General features: G+C 56.8%; 1 protein-coding gene across 1 annotated transcript in view; it reads right to left on the bottom strand.

Moving 5' to 3' along the window:
* DNAH17 (dynein axonemal heavy chain 17) overlaps positions 1–17,824 on the bottom strand; it is a 35,129-nt gene that overhangs the window by 2,449 nt on the left and 14,856 nt on the right. The window contains exons 40-80 of the mRNA XM_017837678.1: positions 17,174–17,401; positions 16,884–17,021; positions 16,217–16,349; positions 15,905–16,032; positions 15,665–15,813; positions 15,173–15,455; positions 14,927–15,100; positions 14,104–14,311; positions 13,849–14,014; positions 13,663–13,765; positions 13,356–13,503; positions 13,139–13,230; positions 12,800–12,961; positions 12,543–12,707; positions 12,212–12,403; positions 11,547–11,813; positions 10,899–11,060; positions 10,169–10,402; positions 9,813–9,977; positions 9,623–9,718; positions 9,313–9,530; positions 8,881–9,088; positions 8,552–8,667; positions 8,090–8,282; positions 7,741–7,976; positions 7,356–7,472; positions 6,658–6,862; positions 6,171–6,335; positions 5,902–6,042; positions 5,592–5,762; positions 5,307–5,429; positions 4,966–5,159; positions 4,702–4,850; positions 4,444–4,571; positions 3,954–4,181; positions 3,245–3,436; positions 2,476–2,655; positions 1,973–2,155; positions 1,104–1,286; positions 752–895; positions 6–231 (exon numbers count right to left, since the gene is read on the bottom strand). Of these exons, the coding sequence (XP_017693167.1) occupies positions 6–231; positions 752–895; positions 1,104–1,286; positions 1,973–2,155; positions 2,476–2,655; positions 3,245–3,436; positions 3,954–4,181; positions 4,444–4,571; positions 4,702–4,850; positions 4,966–5,159; positions 5,307–5,429; positions 5,592–5,762; positions 5,902–6,042; positions 6,171–6,335; positions 6,658–6,862; positions 7,356–7,472; positions 7,741–7,976; positions 8,090–8,282; positions 8,552–8,667; positions 8,881–9,088; positions 9,313–9,530; positions 9,623–9,718; positions 9,813–9,977; positions 10,169–10,402; positions 10,899–11,060; positions 11,547–11,813; positions 12,212–12,403; positions 12,543–12,707; positions 12,800–12,961; positions 13,139–13,230; positions 13,356–13,503; positions 13,663–13,765; positions 13,849–14,014; positions 14,104–14,311; positions 14,927–15,100; positions 15,173–15,455; positions 15,665–15,813; positions 15,905–16,032; positions 16,217–16,349; positions 16,884–17,021; positions 17,174–17,401 (7,093 nt within the window). The remainder of the gene's footprint in view (positions 1–5; positions 232–751; positions 896–1,103; positions 1,287–1,972; positions 2,156–2,475; positions 2,656–3,244; positions 3,437–3,953; positions 4,182–4,443; positions 4,572–4,701; positions 4,851–4,965; positions 5,160–5,306; positions 5,430–5,591; positions 5,763–5,901; positions 6,043–6,170; positions 6,336–6,657; positions 6,863–7,355; positions 7,473–7,740; positions 7,977–8,089; positions 8,283–8,551; positions 8,668–8,880; positions 9,089–9,312; positions 9,531–9,622; positions 9,719–9,812; positions 9,978–10,168; positions 10,403–10,898; positions 11,061–11,546; positions 11,814–12,211; positions 12,404–12,542; positions 12,708–12,799; positions 12,962–13,138; positions 13,231–13,355; positions 13,504–13,662; positions 13,766–13,848; positions 14,015–14,103; positions 14,312–14,926; positions 15,101–15,172; positions 15,456–15,664; positions 15,814–15,904; positions 16,033–16,216; positions 16,350–16,883; positions 17,022–17,173; positions 17,402–17,824) is intronic.

Genomic DNA, 17,824 nt, shown 5'->3' with positions numbered 1-17,824 from the left:
TTTACCTTCCATGAACAGCCCGTGCACATAGGAGCCTTCTCTAGGTGGAAATGTTATGTCCTCCCGGGTTTTCTTGGTCACATCCGTTGCCAGACACATCTTATCCAGTGGCCACTGCTTTTTCCTGGCTGTGGACTGCATGATGGCTGTGAGGAAGGACTGGGGGTTGAAGAATCCTGCCAGCCACACTGTTGCAGGCAGCACAAAGTCTGTTGCCCAGACTTCCAGTTCCTGGAAAATAAACCAGCAGAGTCCTTCAGGGTGGAGGGTGGGCTGTGAACCGCAGGACACTGCACCAGGAACAGTGGGATAGAGCTGACACTTCACTGCCTAACCCGAGCTTCAGGTAATCTTACAGAGTAGGGGACTGGCTGGAGGTGGTGTGGGATGAATAAACAGCAGATTCCCCTGCAGCAATGAAGGTGAATTTGCAGTGCAGGAAATACCACTGTTACTTTTTAACAAAGCCAGTTTTATTAAATATTTTTTTTGGGGGGGACACCCAGAGTTGTGATGGGGGGAGCTGATGCTCTTTTGCTACAGTGATGTACTGTAATGGGAACAGTGATCAGATTTGTGCTCTCATCCCTGGGGGAACAGCCCCTTTCAGGTACTTCAGGCTGCTTAAAGTGATACTGAGAAATAAACCAGTTAGCAATAAACCAGTGCACTGGTGGGGAGAGTTCTGGTGTCAGCAGTACCCACTTGCGCCCTGAGCTCTGACTGAGTTCATCACATGAACTCTGCTCACCCTGATCCGCACGAGCAGGTCCGCATACCAGGTTCCCAAGCTGAGGAGGGAGGGATAAGCGTGACGTGTCCAGGATTCTGGAATGCTGTCATAGAAGAGAGCATTTGCCAGCTCTTCCATCTCTGATGTAATTGTCAGCTCTCCCTTTGAAAAAGAGAAAAGCCTGAGCAGTGGCACCTGCAGCCAGTGGTGGGACAGGCAGAGGGATGTGCTTGGGCTCAGACTGGAGCGGAGCAGGAGCCTGAGGCCACCTGGCCACACCCACCACAGTGCTATGGGTAAGAGCTCCAGCAAGGGCACACAGTGCTTTGGAAATCCTGGGAAATGATCCAGGCAGCTGCCTGCTCCATACCTGCAGTCCCAGGTCCAGCTCCTTCAGCGAGCGCCTCATCTCATTGGTCAGGATGTTCATCCTCTCACATTCCTGGAGGGCAACAACCGTGTACGGAGTCTTTTCCTTTGCCTTTGCCATCAGCTCCTCCATATTGAATGGCTCTGGCAGCTGCCCAAGGATCTCATCCAGGACTGACTTCACCTGGAATGAGAATGCCATAAACTGCTCTTACCCAGGGAAAAATGCTGCAGGGTTATGGTTAATTAGGTTGGTAAGATTTTTCTTTTTCTGCCTTGGTGTTTCCCTGTGCTGCCTCCTCTGTTACTAATGCTCCATTCTGTTTCTAACTGCTCTTGGCTCTTTAAAAGCTGTAGCTCTTTTTTGATAGCCAAGGAAGTCAGAGCTGAGGCCATGGAGACTGTGAAACTCACATGTAAGGTCCAGGCAGTCAGGAAGAAGCCTTTTTTTTTTTTAATTTTATTTTATATTTTAAATTTGTATTTTTAGTAGTTGCCATCATGAATGGAGGTTCCTCAGCTCTCTCCACCTGCTGAGAAGCCCCATGTAAGCCACATGTTGCCAGAGGCGCATCTCAACCCCATCAGAGCAGGACCTTCCTGACTGCGCTGCAGCTGCCGTACGTGCCACTGTCCCTGGGCTGACAGCCTCAGCACAGCTGGGCTGGAATCACCTCCTTCTACCACCCCTTCCTGATTGTTATGAGTCCTGCTCTCTCTGTTGTTTCTGGGCCTGCATCTGTCCCCCACCCCTGACCTCTCAGCTGTCACCATTAAGAGGGTTTTTTTTTCTCCGTAATAAAAATAACCACAGATTAAAAAAAAACCCCTCAATTAATTTCTGCTGTAAAGAGACAGGACTTGACATGCCTGTTCCTCCCGAGAGCCACCCGTGCCTCCACCAGCCTCAGATTCCTTGGGCTGCAGTTCCAGGACCGTGCGGAAGAGCCTGTCCGAGGTGACGGTCAGGAAGCCCATCTCTGCGTTGGGGTGCAGCCCGTACAGGTGGGGGCTCTCCCCTGGCAGGTTGTCATCGACGTACTGGTGGTAGTCCTGAGTGCAGGGCAGGGCCAGTGTTAGCTCAGGAGGTACAGGCAAAGGAGCCCAAACTTCCCTGCAGCCTTGAAAACCCATCACTGCCCTCAGGGGCCCTTTGCAGCACCTGCCTGTGCTCATGGAGGCTATTTTTTTTCACTCATGTCCCACCCTTCTGCCCCAGCCACAGGAATTATTTTTACAGCAATCCTAGTTCCAGGGGATTGACACTCTCTTTCCCTACATACCCCTTAGTGAACGAGGGGGAACTTGGACTCGTGTGCATTTATCCAGAGCAGGGGTTTTCCATAGCAAATTGCAATGTTTGTCTTTCTTACCTGGTAATCCAAGCGGGGAGGGACTGGAAACCCTGGAGCCAAGAGCACCTCCCCTTCCAGCATCTCCGGCTGGACATACTCGCTCAGGTACGTGCGGCACAGCCGGCGGTCCCAGTCGTCAGTGATGTGCCCTCCGTACATGATCTCACCAAAGAGGTACCGGAGATCATCCCATGGTACCTGTGGGGAGAGGCTTGAGCTGGAACTCCTGTGCAGCTCCCCTGGAGTCCCCCATGCAGCAGCAGGGCCGCAGAGTGACAGCTCTGGGACTGACCTGTCCAGTGTGCAGGGAGGTGACAGTCCCTGGGCCCACAGAGGCTCAGGGACAGAGAACAGGATCTCATCTGGAGTGTCTCTTGTTCACCCACAGATTTCTCCCTGTCTCATGGACACAGCTGTCTGTGCTTTGAATCCCATCATCCCATCTTTACTCCAACCAGCATCAATTGTGTCTGCAAGGGCAGGTCTAAGGGCGAGACTTCAGCCCTGATCACCACACCTTCCTTCTCCGGGCAGCAAGCACCAAGGCACAGGTCAGGGCAGGCAGTTGTCCCAGTTGGTGCCTGATGCCTTTTTCTACTCAGCTCAGTGGGGCCAAGGACTCAGCCCCTTCCCCTGCCTGAGTGTGTGGGGACCAGGGGAGGAGCTGCTGCCAGCCCTGGGCTTCTTCATGAGACAGTGTTTGTGCTGCAAACTGGTGAAGGTTCTGAGAAAGGCTGATTGTTGCAGTGTGTGCTGTGTGTAGAGTGGTCACCTTGTCATCCCTCACCTTGGCGTTGGCCTCCAGGTAGTTGTGCAGGACGTTAACGGAGACGGTCAGGTCGCCGCTGTTGAAGGGGTAGGGCCTGTTCCAGCCCTGGGTGCCAAACCTGCGCCGCTCGGCCACCGCTGCGTGGAAGTAGCAGAGTGCAAACAGGATGCACCTGAATTCAGTCTCTTTGCTGCACTGCTCCAGTGTTTCCTGTGGGGGAACAGTGATGGGCGGTTGCAGGTGAATATTGCTATCAGATGCCCCTCTAGTTAAGAACCTTCATTGGCAAAAGAGAACTGAAGGTGTTTATTAGAAAGAAAAAGGCATAAAATTGTATTTTAATACTTTGCTAGTTGGTAATTTTTGCACTTGTTTACGGAAGAATCAGGACGCCACACCCCAATGCCCTGCTGACAGCTGAGGCATCTTGTTCATGCTAAAACTGCAGCAGCTCCAGGTTCAGTCTCAGGAAAGGCATTGGCAACCTGGCACTTCCTTGTGTCTGGAGCCCTCGGGCAGCTCTGGTTACCCTGGCAAATGGGGGCTCTGGGCACTACAGGAGGATGTCCCGGGGGGGGTCTGGCTTGGGGTGCAGTGTTTCTGGCTGCAGTGACACCCCCCAAAGATGCTCAGCCTGTGGAACCCTGGGAGGGGATGAGCCAGACACACTGGCCTGAACGGTCCCGAGGAGCAGCTGTGGAAGGGCGGGGGGTGGTGCGGGGGGTACCTGGGAGAAGAGGTCGAGGGCCCTGTGCAGGTTGGCCCGCATGCCGGTGGGCGGCTCGCTGGTGATTTTGATGGAGTTTTCCAGCAGCCCCTGTGGGATGATGTGCGACTCGGGGCTGGGGGCCGGCTCGGCGCTCATGAACAGCCGGTACTCGGGGTGGCTGTCCATGCTGTGCTGCTCCACCAGCTTGTCCAGTGTGTCCAGCCACCGGGCCACCAGATGGATGTTCTGCAACAGGAACAGCCTGTACCTCATGAATCTCACCTCCCCTCCCCGCCAAATTCCTACTGTTGCTCCACAGGGAGAAGGTGCAGCATGACAGGACACCACTTGGGCTGGATACACCCAGCTGGCCCAGGCAGTGTCACTGCCATCACCAGTGGGGTGACTGTGTACTGTGTGACTGGATACTGGCAGGGCTGGGTGCCCTGGTGTGCCCGGCTGCTGTCAGGGCTGTGTCCTGTGGTGCACCACAGTGCCCCCCACCCACCTGTAGGATGACCCAGTGGCCCTGCTCAGCAGCCACCTCCATGGCCTGTTCTGCCACAACCTCCTGGCCCTGCCCCAGTGACACGTTGTGGATCTTCCCATTGTCGATGGTGAAGTTCAGCCTCATGCCTGGGAGGGAGCGTACGCCAGAATTATCGGTATGGGCACTGAGCTGGGGTTGTGCAGTTCCAGCTGCTTGGCCCCGCACCAGCTCGTGGCTGTTGGGGCTGGTGCCAGCCTGAGGTGGGTGGTGGCTCACCCAGTGCCTCCACATCCTTCAGCGGATCCACGCCAGGGGAGAGGATGAAAAACAGGGGTGTGGAGGGGCTGCTCTCCTTGTACACCTCGGAGAGGTCAATGCTCCTTCCTTCCACATACTTCCTCCCCATCTTCTCTTCCACAAATTTCCTACAAGAAAATAGAACCATCCAGTGAGTCAGAAGAGATGCAGTTGCTGGGCACAGCTGGCATGATGACACCGCAGGGCTCTTGCAGGAGGGCCCTGTGCTGGGCACCAGCTCACTTGATGGCATAGGTCATCCTGTCGGGGCGCAGGCACCGCAGCACACACAGCTTCTGCAGGGCCGACTTGTTCTTCCAGTCCATGGGGAGCGCCTCCTTTTCTGGCGCCTCCATCTCCACAAACCTTTTCCATCGCTTTGCTGAGTTCTCTATGTCACTGTCCAGGTTCCTGAACTCTTCCATGTCTGAGAGAGCCTTCAGGTTTCACAGAGAAGGACTAAATCATTCCTGGGCTCTGGGTTCCTCAGGGAACCCATGCAGGTGACCCTGGACCCCAGGTGACCCTGTGCCGGGGGCTGTGCTGGCATTGCCTTGGCACAGCAGGCGACCGCACGGACCCACCTTGACAGCACCCCAGCCCTGGGTCTGCAGGAAATCCACGGGAGACGTGACGCCGGCCTTGGAAGGGAAGCGCAGCAGAAAGTCCAGCTCTGCTGGGTTCACTTCTTTCTTGATGGTCAGGACCTGGAAGTTGGGAGTGCAGCATCACAGCCACCTGGTGCCACTGCCCCGGTGCGAGGGGGCGAGAGGCTTTGAGCATCCGGCAGCAGCACAGGAGAACAACCTGTCTAAAGCCACATAAGCACCTGTTGTACAGCAGGAGCCCCAGACATTCACAGGGATTACCTGGAAGGCAACCTGGGCCAGGAAGATGAGTTTGTCTCTCTCAAAGAGGCCCTGTGCTGTGTACATATAGACTGAGTAGGTGATCTGGTCCGTCAGGTTGACCACCCTTTGCTTGGTGTCCTGGCTAGGGGTCGCACGCTGGATGGCTTTCTCAAAAACTCCATTGAAGGCCTGAAGAAGATCCCGGCAGGCATCAGTGTCCGGCTGCTGGGAGCTTGTCAGCAGCATAAATGCTGAAACACTGAATCTCCATCCTCCCCCAGCCCCGTCCCACCCGCACACACCAGCTCCCTCCTCACTCCCTGTCTACCTTGAGAGAGAACTGGTAGATGGGGTTGATCTTGCCGAGGTCACTCAGGATGAAGTACAGCAGGGACGCACGCTCTGCCGCCGGGCGGTAGTTCTCTCTTGCAACGTTTATTTGTACTTCGGTGACTTTAGCTTCTTTCACCTGGAGGCACACGGGGGTGGGTGTTACCAGAACCAAGGCATGGGCTGAAGCAGTGCCTGCCCTCTGGCTGGGTGCTCAGCCGAGCTGTCCCTCTGCCTGTGGCACCAGGGCCAGGGCAGCATGTTTACTTTTTCTTCGATTTCCTTGGCTGTGCGCTTTGTTGTTTCCAAGTTTTCCACCAGAGCTGTGTCCCGCAGGAAGTCTCCCCCAGCAGCCGACAGCCGGGCGAGCAGTGAGTCCTCCAGCTCCTTCAGCTTGATCTTGAACTCGTTCTGGCTCTTGGTTAGGTTTGCCTGTGACAGCAGCCCCCAAGGGATATGTCACTCAAGAGATCATGACCGAGTGCTGGCACCAGTCACTCTGTCATATGGCCACTGATGTGCTCGTGCAAGGGGAGGGTGGCCGTGGCCCCTCCTGGGACCCACCATCACCCACCAGGGCAGTGCTGGCTGCAGGAGCAATGGGGGACCTGCAGTTGCAGGGTCTGGTTGGGACTCGCTTGGCTCTTGACAAACAGCAGGGAGCACACAGAGGGGAGCTCTTCTGCTCCCTGCCCCAAAACCTCCGCAGTGCCCCGTCCTCTCCCACCCCTCCATCCAGCAGCTGGGCCTGTACCTTCAGGGTCTCCAGGTCCGGCCGCTCCCGGGCCACCACGGCGGCCAGAAGCTGGTCCTCCAGGCCCTCCCGTGTCACCAAGAAGTTGATGAGAGTGCACTGAGCCTGCACCTCTGGCTTGTAGTGCGGGTTGAAACATCGGGTATGCAGGATCAAGCGGAACTGCTGGTGATACTCCACTTCTTTATCTCCAATCCTAATGTATCTGTTCAATTAATTAAACAAATTAGTCCACACACTGGGTAGTAACTCATCACAGACACATGCAATCAGCCCGTGTGCTGTTCCCAGCTGCTCAGAATGGATTTCTTTGGTTGGGAAAAGGCTCAGCAAGGGCAGAAGTGCCAAACCAGCCCTGGCAGGGCAAGGGTGGAGGAGCAGGAGCTGGAGGCTGCCCTGCTGCAGCCCCCCCATGGCTTCTGGGGTGCTTCTCCCCTTCCAGCTTATCACCTGCTTATGGCAGGTGCCCCAGGGGACATGTCCTTAAATCACTAAATGAACTGGGTACTGAAGACAAGAATAGCCCAAAAGGCCACATCAGTACAGTGGGACATACTGGAGAACACTGGGGGATGTGGCCAAAACCAAGGAAGGATCAGGCCCTCAACTGCCAGCAGCAAAGGGGCATCGACCAGCATTTTGGGGCAGCAGTGATTGCTTGGGGCAGGTGAAACCACTCGGCACTGGGGTGTGCTCACCTGCCCAAGATGGTCTTGCCCAGCAGTGGGTCCAGCACCGCCTCCACTGTCTCACCAATGTCCTCGATCAGCAGTGTCTGTCCTTCAGAGACTGCCTGTGCAATTGTGTCCAGGTACCTGAGTGGAGAGGGGGGAGGTGCACGTGGCAAGCCTGTACGCTGTGGGGGGCTCAGGGGGTGCCTTCCAGCCACTGTGCTCTGTTGGGACCCTGCTGTGCTCTGCCAGCCCTGGCCCCCGCAGAACTGTGGAGCTGCTGCCCTCGGGTGCCCTGAGTCTGATGGGGATGTGGTTGCCCTGGCTCACAGCACCCTGCACCCTTCGATGGCAGGGGAATGGGGGCCAGTGCAGCCCAAGCCTGTGCCCAACTTTGCAGCCCCTGGCCCACCTCCGCTGGCCCAGGCGGACGACCTGCAGCTCCTCCCCGTATTTGTTCTTGATCCACTTGCTGCCCTGGAGCTGGGCATCCACGAGCAGTGGCCACCGCTGGGTGCTGCAGAGGATGGCAGCGTTCTCGGTGGAAGTGCGGTCGCTGGGCAGGCCCTGGTTGTTCCAGGCAGCCACATCGGCAGAGTCCGTGAGGAGGCTGAGGGGGTCCAGGCCTGGGGTGATGGGGATGGGCACCTGCGGGGAGGGGCTGTTGGGTGCCTGGCCACAGAGAGGTGGGAGCCTCCAGTGCTGGTGGGCGGGGGTGAAGGAGCCCTGGGCACTCTGGGATGGAATCTGTGGTCTCTCACCGTCAGCCCATTGAGGAAGGGGATCCAGTGCTGCTCCAGCAGCTCGGCCCTGTACTTCTTGGTGAAATATCCAACGTAGGACACAAAGGCAGAGACCAGCAGCACGTCCCCGCACAGCGTCTTCTCCTGCTCTCTGAGCTGGTCCACTGACTCAGCCCAGCGGACATTTTCGGACGCCAGACCCCCAACAAGCCTGGGAGGTCAGAGGAGATGGTGGCTGCTGTGGTGCTGGTGCTCCCAGTGCTGTGACCCAGTGAGGGGGATGACTCAGCCATGACACCCCAGGGCACCATCAGAAAATGGCATCAGGGCTGTATACCCCCATGAATTTTTGGCCCAATTTATCTCAGGAGTTTTTAATTTGTGGAGGGTATGGGGGGCTCTGTTGCTCCCACGGCCACCAAGCAATGCCAGGGGGCATCAGCCTGCCCCAGTGCTTTGGAGCCAGCATTTGCACGGTACCTGTTTGCCAAGGTGATGACTTTGTTGGTTTCATCAGCCTCCTGCTGGCATTTGATCTTTTCTGCTGTGGCTTTCTCAAACTGAGCAGTGAGAGTCGCCAGATTGGCATTCAGGGTCTTTGGAAGAGAACAGTCCCACAGTTATTCCCTACTTGGACAGGAGGCTCCATGCTCCCGGAGCTCTGCAGTGGCCCTGTCCCAGCCCAGTGCTTGGCCTGGGCTCCAGGTTCATGGAGTTACAGAAACCTCTCTTGCTCGTTTGGTGGCTGAGGGGGTCGTGGTGGGGGCTGGTGGCTGGCCCTGCCTGGGGGCTGGGGGACACACACTTACCACAATTTTGCTCTTAATGCGACTGAGCCTCTGCTGTGCCTCCGCCAGCTCGGCATCGGCGTCAGCCACCGCCTGCCTCTTGGGCTTCACCTCACAGTGCACCTCGTAGTAGCGGACCATGTTGAGGCACCAGGAGCACAGCCCCGCCGCGGCCGTTGATTTGGACTTGATGAACTCGGGATCAAACCCGGGGTCTGACCGGTATGGCCTGGAATGGGAGCACATGCCATACTATGGCACCGTGCCGTGGCTGCCAGCGACCCTTCCCACTCCTCCTGGGGCTTGAGCTGACGGTGGGCAGAAAGGTGGGAGAGCAGGGCCAACACCTGGATCCCACTCCTGCCCCCAAACTCTGCTGTGCTCCCAGGAGAGGGTCCCCCTGGCCACCCTGCCCAAGGGCTGGGCTGGGGCAGGAACCAGCCAGAGACTCACTGAAATGCCTTGAGACAGGGCTCAGGGATGTTTTCTCCATCATAGTTTTGTAAGCTTGAAAGGAAAGTGTCTATTTTTCCTATCTTGACTTTTGCTGCTGTCCAGCTCTTGTCCTTCGGAATCTTGCCATTTTCAGCCGTCAGAATCAACACAGCTGCCATCACGTTCACCACTTCTGGGGGCGGAGCCCCAAAGGACTTCAGCTCTGTCAGGTTGTACTGGGAAGGGACCGCAGGGCCAGTGAGCATCACCCTGCTGTGGGGTCACCAGCGCTAGCTGGGCACCTGCTTCCCACCGAGAGCTCGCCCACCTTGTTGAGTGTGTTGAGGGCCTCGCGGGCAGCAGAGAGCACCACCTCTGCTTCCGCCAGGTCACTTGCGCAGGCTTGTTGCTTCTCAGCCACGACCTGGGGAGGGAGGATGCAGGATGGGGTGAGCGGCCGTAGCCACAGAGCTCACGCTGCCCTGTCCCACACTGGGCACTGGCTCAGTGCCACGCACCTTGTTAATGGCCTCGACCTTCAGCTCCTCCTCATCAGCAATGGCTTTCTCCTTGGTGACCTTCTCTGTCTCAACACCCACCACGTGGATCAGTTTATCTGTGTCCTCGTTCTTCTGCTTCAGCTCTGCCTCCTGGATTGCCAGCATGGCTTTCAGGTCATCCACCTCAACCATGGAGAAACAGAGCAGATCAGAGGGCCGATACTGCCAAACCCTGCCTGGCCTCAGAGCGGTGGCTTGGTACAGCTTGGGGACCTTGTGGCCACCTTGACCACCCTGCAGGGACATGCCTGCTCTCTCTCCCCATGCTGGACCCGCAGCAGGCACAATGCATGAGCGAGGTTGTAGATAGGCACCTGTGATGCTGTGCTCTGCAGCTTCATCAACCCCTTCTCCAGCCTCTCGATGTTGGCAGAGAGCTTGCTCCTTTTACTTGCCAGCAGGCTTTGGTAGAGCTTTATCTGCTCCAGGAAGGTCTTTGGTGTGGTGTAATTATAGCGTCTCTCCACAGCCAGGTAGGTCTTGGACATCTCCTTCGCGCTCGTGTGGACAAAGGACATGAACTGGCTGATGGAGACCTTGACCTCTGGCTGCATAGGGAGCACAGACAGGGAGCTGCTGCAGTGGGTGCCTGCAGTGATGTGCAGGGGCTGCACTGAGCCCTCCTGCAGCACTGGCTCTGTGTCCAGCCGCAGAGGCCAAAGTGAACCTTTTTGTTAACAGCACAGTGCAGGGCTGAGACATGCTGGTAGTCATGGCACCAGCACCAGTTCCCATGCCCAGCTCTGGGTCCCTGACTCAACCCTGCACTGGGAGAAGCTGCTGTCCCTAGGCAGCACCTGAGAGGTGCTTTAAGGACAGAAGAAAATGAGGGATGGTTCATCCCCACAAGCACAGTGCAGGGCTGCAGGCTCTGACCCCAGAACCAGATGTGAGCCTATCCCAGACCTATTCCCAGCTTGCTGTCCCTTGCCCCCTTGGTCACACCAGACCCTTATCCCTGGGCACATTAAACAAGGAGAGCAGCAAAGGTGCAGGGATCCCCAGTGCCCCAGGATAGCAGCTGTGCTGGGGGTCCCAGCTCACCTCAATGTCCTCCGTTTCCTCCAGGAACCTGCTGCTGACGGACACGAGAGCGTCCTCTGGCCACTCGTGGAACCAGTCGATGGCTGTGCAGTTGACCACAGCAGGGAACCTCCTGGCCCGCACACGCAGGGTTGAGCCCACGGGGGAGAAGCAGAGGACGACCTGGGGCAGAGCAGCACTGCTGAGCAGGGTGTCCCCGCTGTTGGGTTGGTGGGAATGTCACCAGGGGCAAGGCTTCTGCTGCAGATCAGGGCTGTGCTGATCTGGAGCAGTTACCTCCCAGCAGTTACCTCCCAGTAACTCCCAGTACATGGGAGGTGGTCTGTGGTTGTGCACCTTGTGCCACTCACCAGAGCTGGATTGTGTCCTCTTTGGTGGCTGCAGTCAGCAGCTGAGCACAGTCAGAGTCCCTGTGAGCGCCCAGTATGGCCCACGGCCATGGAGGTGCTGCTCTGCCTCCAGGGAGGTCAATACAGGGGTGTTCTGTCCTGCACCCCTGGGGCGGGAGGCATCTGGAGAGCCTCTGAAAACACCTTTTGCCCAAACCCACCACCCTGAGATGAAACTTCAGGGTGCCCTGTTGCAAAGAGGTTTTGGATCAGGCAAGTCAGGGGCATGGACAAACCACCCTGGGCAGCAAACACCCACCTTTAACTGGCGCCGGACTTTTTCTATAAAGAATTTCCAGCAGTTTTCCTTTGAATCCTCCAATCCAAGGGCCTTCACCTGGGGTCTCATGGAACCGATGATGGTTTCCAGGTCGGAATCCTGAAAGAGACCTGGCACTTCCCCGGACGCCAAGAAGTCATTGATTAGAACCAGGAATGATTCTTCAGCCACCTGGGAGTCCGTCATCAGGAACACAGTGGGGACGTTCTTCACGGCTGCCTTGATGTACTGGGAGGCGAGGTCCAGCTGGGACAGAGAGAAACTGTCACCCCTGGATCAACCTCCATGAGGTATTCTCCAAAGTGTTTGGAGCAGCCCTGAGGAGCCAGGGGGGAGCCTTTGGGAAGGATCATTTGGGAAGGAGGTGGTGCCAACTGCTCAGCCCAGAGATGGGTGCAGCATCAGGGCTGCCCACACTGCACCTGCCCTCCTCACCAGTGGCTCCTGCCTGTCCCTGGCCGGGGAAGTGCTGTGGCCCCTTGGGGCAGGACTCCTGGGTGTCACCTATGAGCAGATCCTGGTGTGCAAATGCACTGATGTGAGGAGAGCAGAGCCCCATGAGCCCACCCTAGGCACCAGCACTGCAGGTGCAGGACCTTGCCCTCAGCAGGCAGCACTGGCCCAGGGCCCAAAGCTGCTCCCACCTTTAGGTCCGCGGTGCCATAGCCTTTCCTCAGTGTGATCTGGAACACGCTCAGGTTGCTGATGTTTGCTGCCAGCCGTGCCAGGCTCTGCTTCCCACTGCCTCCCACCCCCACCAGCAGTGCATTGCCCCGAGGAGACTCCAAGATCCTGCTAATTCTGCAAATGTGAGACACAGCATCTTCGAAGAGCACCTGAAGAAAACAGGAGGGGAAGGTTCAGTGTTCTGGATCAGGGCAGGGAAGTAGCAAGTGCCCAAAATGCACTGACCCAAGCAGTGCGATGCTGCAGTCACATCTTTTCAGGGCGGCGCTGCCCACCATGGGCACTCACCAGGTTCATTGCCGCGTTCACCTCATTGTAGCTGTCCAGGGCTTCCCCCAGCAGGTCGCTCAGAGTTGCCCAGCTTGGCACCGGCATGTACTTGGACTCATCAAAGCCCTGGGCGAAGTGCCAGTAGATGTTGGGCTTGGCAAACACCACGTCTTCACTGAGCTCCTGGGAAAGGCAATTCCAGCTGTGGAGTTTGGCCACGGGATACCAAGACAGAGCCACCAGACTGGAGCCCTCTCCTTTTCAGCACAACTTACTTGAAAGGCGGTTTTGCAGGTGTCCACCAGCAGCTTCTTGAAGCCACCCTGATCCTCTTCGTCAACGAGCTTGTCTCCATACACCCTCTCTGCTTCATGAAGCCAGAGACGCACCAAGTCCACAGGGCTTTTCAGGCACTCAGGGGTGGAGAAGAGCAGCCCCTGACAAACACAAACCTCACAGCCCTCAGGGTTATTTTAGTGCCACTCAGAGCCGAGTGTGAAGGTTGGCTCTGGGAAGAGGCCAAGGCCTGTTTCAGGAAAAAGGTATGCTGCAAGACTGTGGGATGAGGAAAGGGAGAAATAAGGATATTTTAGAAGAAACAGCCCTCAAGCTACCTGAAATATGTTGGAGAGGTCTCTCAGGTTGAAGAGGTAGTGGAACTTGATAGCTGTTGGCAGAAAGGTAGTGGAAACCTTCTGGTGCAGGGCTGTCGGGAGGAGAAGGGGGTGAGTGGGTACCAGGTCCCCAGAGATCCCCGAGCCTGGCTCCCCAGCAGTGCATTCCCCAGGGGCCAATGCTGGCACGTCCCACCCCAGGGTGGCAGGGGCTCACCCAGTGCCGCTGCTACCAGCTGGGGCTGCATCTTCTGGAGAGCTTGTGGCATCTGCTGCCGGGCCAGGTGCTGCTCCAGGATGGTGCCATACACGGTGTGCAGAGCCTCCCGGCTGGGAAAGCTCACAGCGAGGACGCAGAAGTGGCGCTGCAGAAAGGGGCAGAAATTGCGATGGGCGCTTTGCCCTGCGGGGGGCTAACACAGCCAGAGGACATCGCAGGGCCCCCTGCCTCACCCCACCCTCTGGGCCTTGGCCCAAGGGGAACGGATGTGCTGGACACAGCCTGGCCCCTGGATCCCGCGCACCTGCAGCCGTGAGTCGATGGTGAAGGACCCCGCGGTTGGGTTCATGCAGGCCACGTACTGGCAGTTACGGATGTCCTTCAGGGTCAGTTTGGTCCTGTCATACCTGTGCAGGGACCAGCACTGTGATGCTTTCCCTGGGGATGGGGTCAGGTTCCCCCCATCGTGCTGTGCCCCTCTGGCACCCACCAGTGCCCATGGTCCAGGTGCTGCCGGATGAGCGTGTGTGGTGCCACGGTGCCATATTTGTCCACCTCTGGCATGTTCATGTCGTCAATGAAGTAGACCAGCCTTCTGGAGCCGGGTGGGCCGTAGATTCTTCCTGATTTCTTCTCCAAGGGTTTCTCAAGGACGGCTGCAGCAAGAGGAGGGTGGTGGGTCAGCACTGCAGGACCCTGTGGCACAGCCTGGCATGGGGCCAGCTGCTGATTCTGACAGCCTCACCCTGCAGCATGGCTGAGGTGGTGTAGAAGTTGAGGGGCACAGACTGCACCAGATATTCGTCTGTGCCAAGTGCTTCCAGCTTGTCCCACATTAGGACCGACTTTCCCGTCCCTGCGTTCCCCACCAGCATCACTGGCTGCCGCTTCTCCATCAGCAGGTCCAGGAAGTAGCGGAGGCGGATGGTCTCTGTGGTGTGCACCATGGCGGCCTGGGGAGAGGGGCCGTCAGTCCTGGTGCTTGCCCCGGCATTGGCAGAGGTGGGATCCTCTGTTGGAGCAGGGGCCAGCGTGCCAGAGCCCTGCACGGTGTTCACAGCAGCTCCAATGGACGATGCTCTCTGCATACAAACCTGCTCCCTCTCTAAACCTACAGGTCTTGGGTACTCAACTATTCTAAAGCCTTTCTGACAAAAACTGAGTTACTACACAGAACAAAATGGACAGTTCCTGAAACCACCTCTGGTGTCTGCTCAGCCCACGGCCAAACCCAGTTGTGGTTCCTCGCCCTTGCCCTGACAGCTTTGATAACCCCCCTCTGGACAGCATTGCAGGAGACACAAATCAAGTGCTAAAGGAAATTTTGCACTCAGGCAATAGTTATTTCATGAGACTCTATGAAGCTGCAGGTTAATCTGAAGTTAAAGAAAAGGTGGAACTTGTAGCCCTTGCTGGGGTTTCTGCAGGGTAAAAATAACTACAGGAAGCCATTGGGTTTGCTGGATGCCCCCAGCCCAAATCCCAGTGACACTCCAGGCATTGCTGAGGGGAAGACTGTAGAGTAGTAATCAAATAAACTATATAAACATAGAGCTCATGGGAAATACCTGTAAGGGGACTTCAGGGTCGAGCTCAAACTGTGGTACTCTTTCATCCCAGGGTTTGAATCTCTTCGTTTCCGGATCAATGTAATAGTCAAAAATTGTCCCCTCGTTAGGAAACTTGACAGCTTTAAAATCCGTCAGCCACCACTTGCTGAACTGCTGGCGGTGATCCACCAGCTGAGGACAAAACAAAGACACTCAGACACCAGCCACACGATGGGACACAGCAAGGTGGTCCCGTGGCAGTACCTGGTCCTGGAACAAGGCCCCGCCAAAGGCCCAGGTACAGGCAAAGACAAAGTAGAGCTCATATCGCTCCCGGGGCGAGTCTGGTGGGACATTCTTTGGTGTCAGGAGACATTCCAGCAGGGACAGCACTGTCTGTATGGCTGTGACCTCGGGGACAGGGGTGATTGTCTTGAACCCAGACTTGAGCTTCTCCAGGCATGGCGGCAGGTACTTGTCAAAGAGGACCATCAGAATGGCCTTCTCGGATTTTACTGTCCTCGTCTCAATCCAGCTGGTCACAATGCTGTGGGAGGGACAAGCAGGGCAGCAGTGAGCATGTGGGGGCCAGTGCCCATCCCATACCATTTCATCCCCTCATCTCATTTTGTCCCATCCTGTCCCATCCCATCAGATCCCAGCCCATCCTGTCCCATCCCATCCCATCAGATCCCATCTTTCCCACCCTGTCCATCTGATCCCTTCCCACCCCATCCTTCTCCCTTCCTGGCTCACGGGTGCCAGCCGAGGTCCGCGGGGTTGATGTAGAGGATTCCCGCCCGGGACACGGTGGCGGGCGTGGCTGTGCGCAGGTGGCTGATCTCGAAGATGAGCCGCATGGTGGGGGTGAGGGGGATACGCTCGTTGCTGGCCAAGGTGAGAACCTGGGGGAAGTGGCTCGTTGTGAGGGATGCCCAGAGCTGATCCTCCTGAGTTAACGAGCAAGCAAAGCCCCTGGAGCATGATGGCACCAACCTTATTGTCATCCATGACTGTGTTCAGGGACTCGATCCACATGGGATCAATGTCTCCATCGAGGATGATCCACTTGGGCCCGTCATGTGTGATGTTGGCCAGGTCACGCATCGCTGTGGAGAACAGACCTGCCCCACAGAGAGACATGGGTTGGTCCTCTCCATGCACGGATGTTTGCTGGGAGACACACAGGACTGGTGCTCCCATGAAAGACATTCCTTCTCCCTCCCACTCCAGGAAAGAGCCCCAAGCAAAGGTCTTCCCTTTCCATCTCACATCCTGTAAACAAAGCTCACAGCATTGGTGTCTCACCATCCTTCCACTCCCGCGTGGCCGGATGGATGACCCCGAACAGCTCATTGCAGGTCACGGCCTTGGGGTCGAGGTCCACAGTGACTGGCCTCCGCTGCAGCTTTTGGTAGGTTTTGTTGAGCGACTTCAGCACCTGTGGGGAGGGGATGGTGCAGCTGCAGGTGCTGCTCCCACCGGGGTGTCCACGGCCTTCGGCAGCATCTGCCCGCAGCAGAGGGCACAGAGTCCTGCTCCCACATGGGCTGCTGCTGGGAATGCACCTGACCTCCCTCTGCAGAGCCAGCTCCTGGCTGGGTTGTTATGGGAGCCCTGACCCCACCAGCCAGCACAGTCCTGTCATCCTGCCGGCACCCCAGCATGCACAGCATTGTGAGAGCGTGCCTCTGCCTGCTCCCTACATTGTCCCTGCTCCATTCATGGGTGTCCTGAGCAGCCCCTGAGCTGTGCATCCCAAACCCGCTCAGCTCCATGGGCTCAGTCTGGCACAGGCAGTGCTGGAGGGCCAGGCGTGGTCATGGCTGCACTGCAGTCCCCCACCCAAATGCTGCTCTGGCGGCGCCAGGGTCTGCGTGGCTGGCTGTGGCCTGTGGTCATGCCCTCACCAAGAGCTGTGGGAGGCCATGGGATATGCTCGGGCCCCATGTCCTCAGGATGGTTTGGCTGCTACCTGGGACTTGCCGCAGCCGGCGTTGCCGACGACGAAGACAGAATGTCGCACTTGCAGCAGCTCCTCCAGCTGCACCACCTTCAGCACGAAGTTCTCCTCTGCCTGCAGCTTCAGCTCCAGCACGGACTCACGGATGACCTGGGAGGGAGAGCAAGTGCTGACCACTGGCAGCTTTGGCAAGACCCTGGAGACGAGCTGGCCACTTCCAGAAGTGCTGAATGGACCATCAGCCTCTGAACCCCGCCAGGGCTGAGACGTCTCCAGTGCTGGTGCTGTGCCTGGGCTTGCACCTTCTCAAAGTTGAGGTCCCTCTTCCTGGGGACGTCCAGCGCTGGGAACAGGTCTCCAATCAGCCCCATGAACACAGGCAAGTCATCTGTCACGATCTTGGGGATGTTGAAGTCTCGTAAAGCTCTCATCAGAACCTGGTCCTCGGCACAGCCGGGGTCCCCCCTCTTCAAGGAGCCTGCCACCACCAGCACGGACTTGATGGCTCGCAGCCCCCAGTCGTAGTGGTCCTGTGACAGGCAGTAAAGAATTACCATTTCATTTTGGTGAATGATAACAGCTTCAAACAGCACCACAGAGGAACACTCTGTCTATTGCCCCACAGACAGGTCACCCACACGGTGTGTGGTCCAGCCCAACTGGGAGACCTAAACTGAGCTTGTTTACAGGAGAAGCCTTCATCAGTCACAAGGGGAATGGGAATCCAGCTTCCTTCTTGGAGACATGTTTTAGGTGTGAAACACCTCTGCTAAGATGGATAATATCTAGAAGCTCTCACCTTAACTGGCTCAATTCTAATTCTAATAATTCTAATTCTAATTCTAATAATTCTAATTCTAATAATTCTAATTCTAATAATTCTAATTCTAATTCTAATAATTCTAATTCTAATTCCATGTTATTCTACTTTTGGCCTTCTTGATTCCTTCCCT

Source organism: Lepidothrix coronata, unplaced genomic scaffold (assembly GCF_001604755.1).
Source record: "Lepidothrix coronata isolate B3197 unplaced genomic scaffold, Lepidothrix_coronata-1.0 Scaffold308, whole genome shotgun sequence".
NCBI lineage: Eukaryota > Metazoa > Chordata > Aves > Passeriformes > Pipridae > Lepidothrix > Lepidothrix coronata.
Note: the sequence above shows the minus strand (reverse complement) of the source record. Positions and strands in the feature narration are given on the sequence as shown.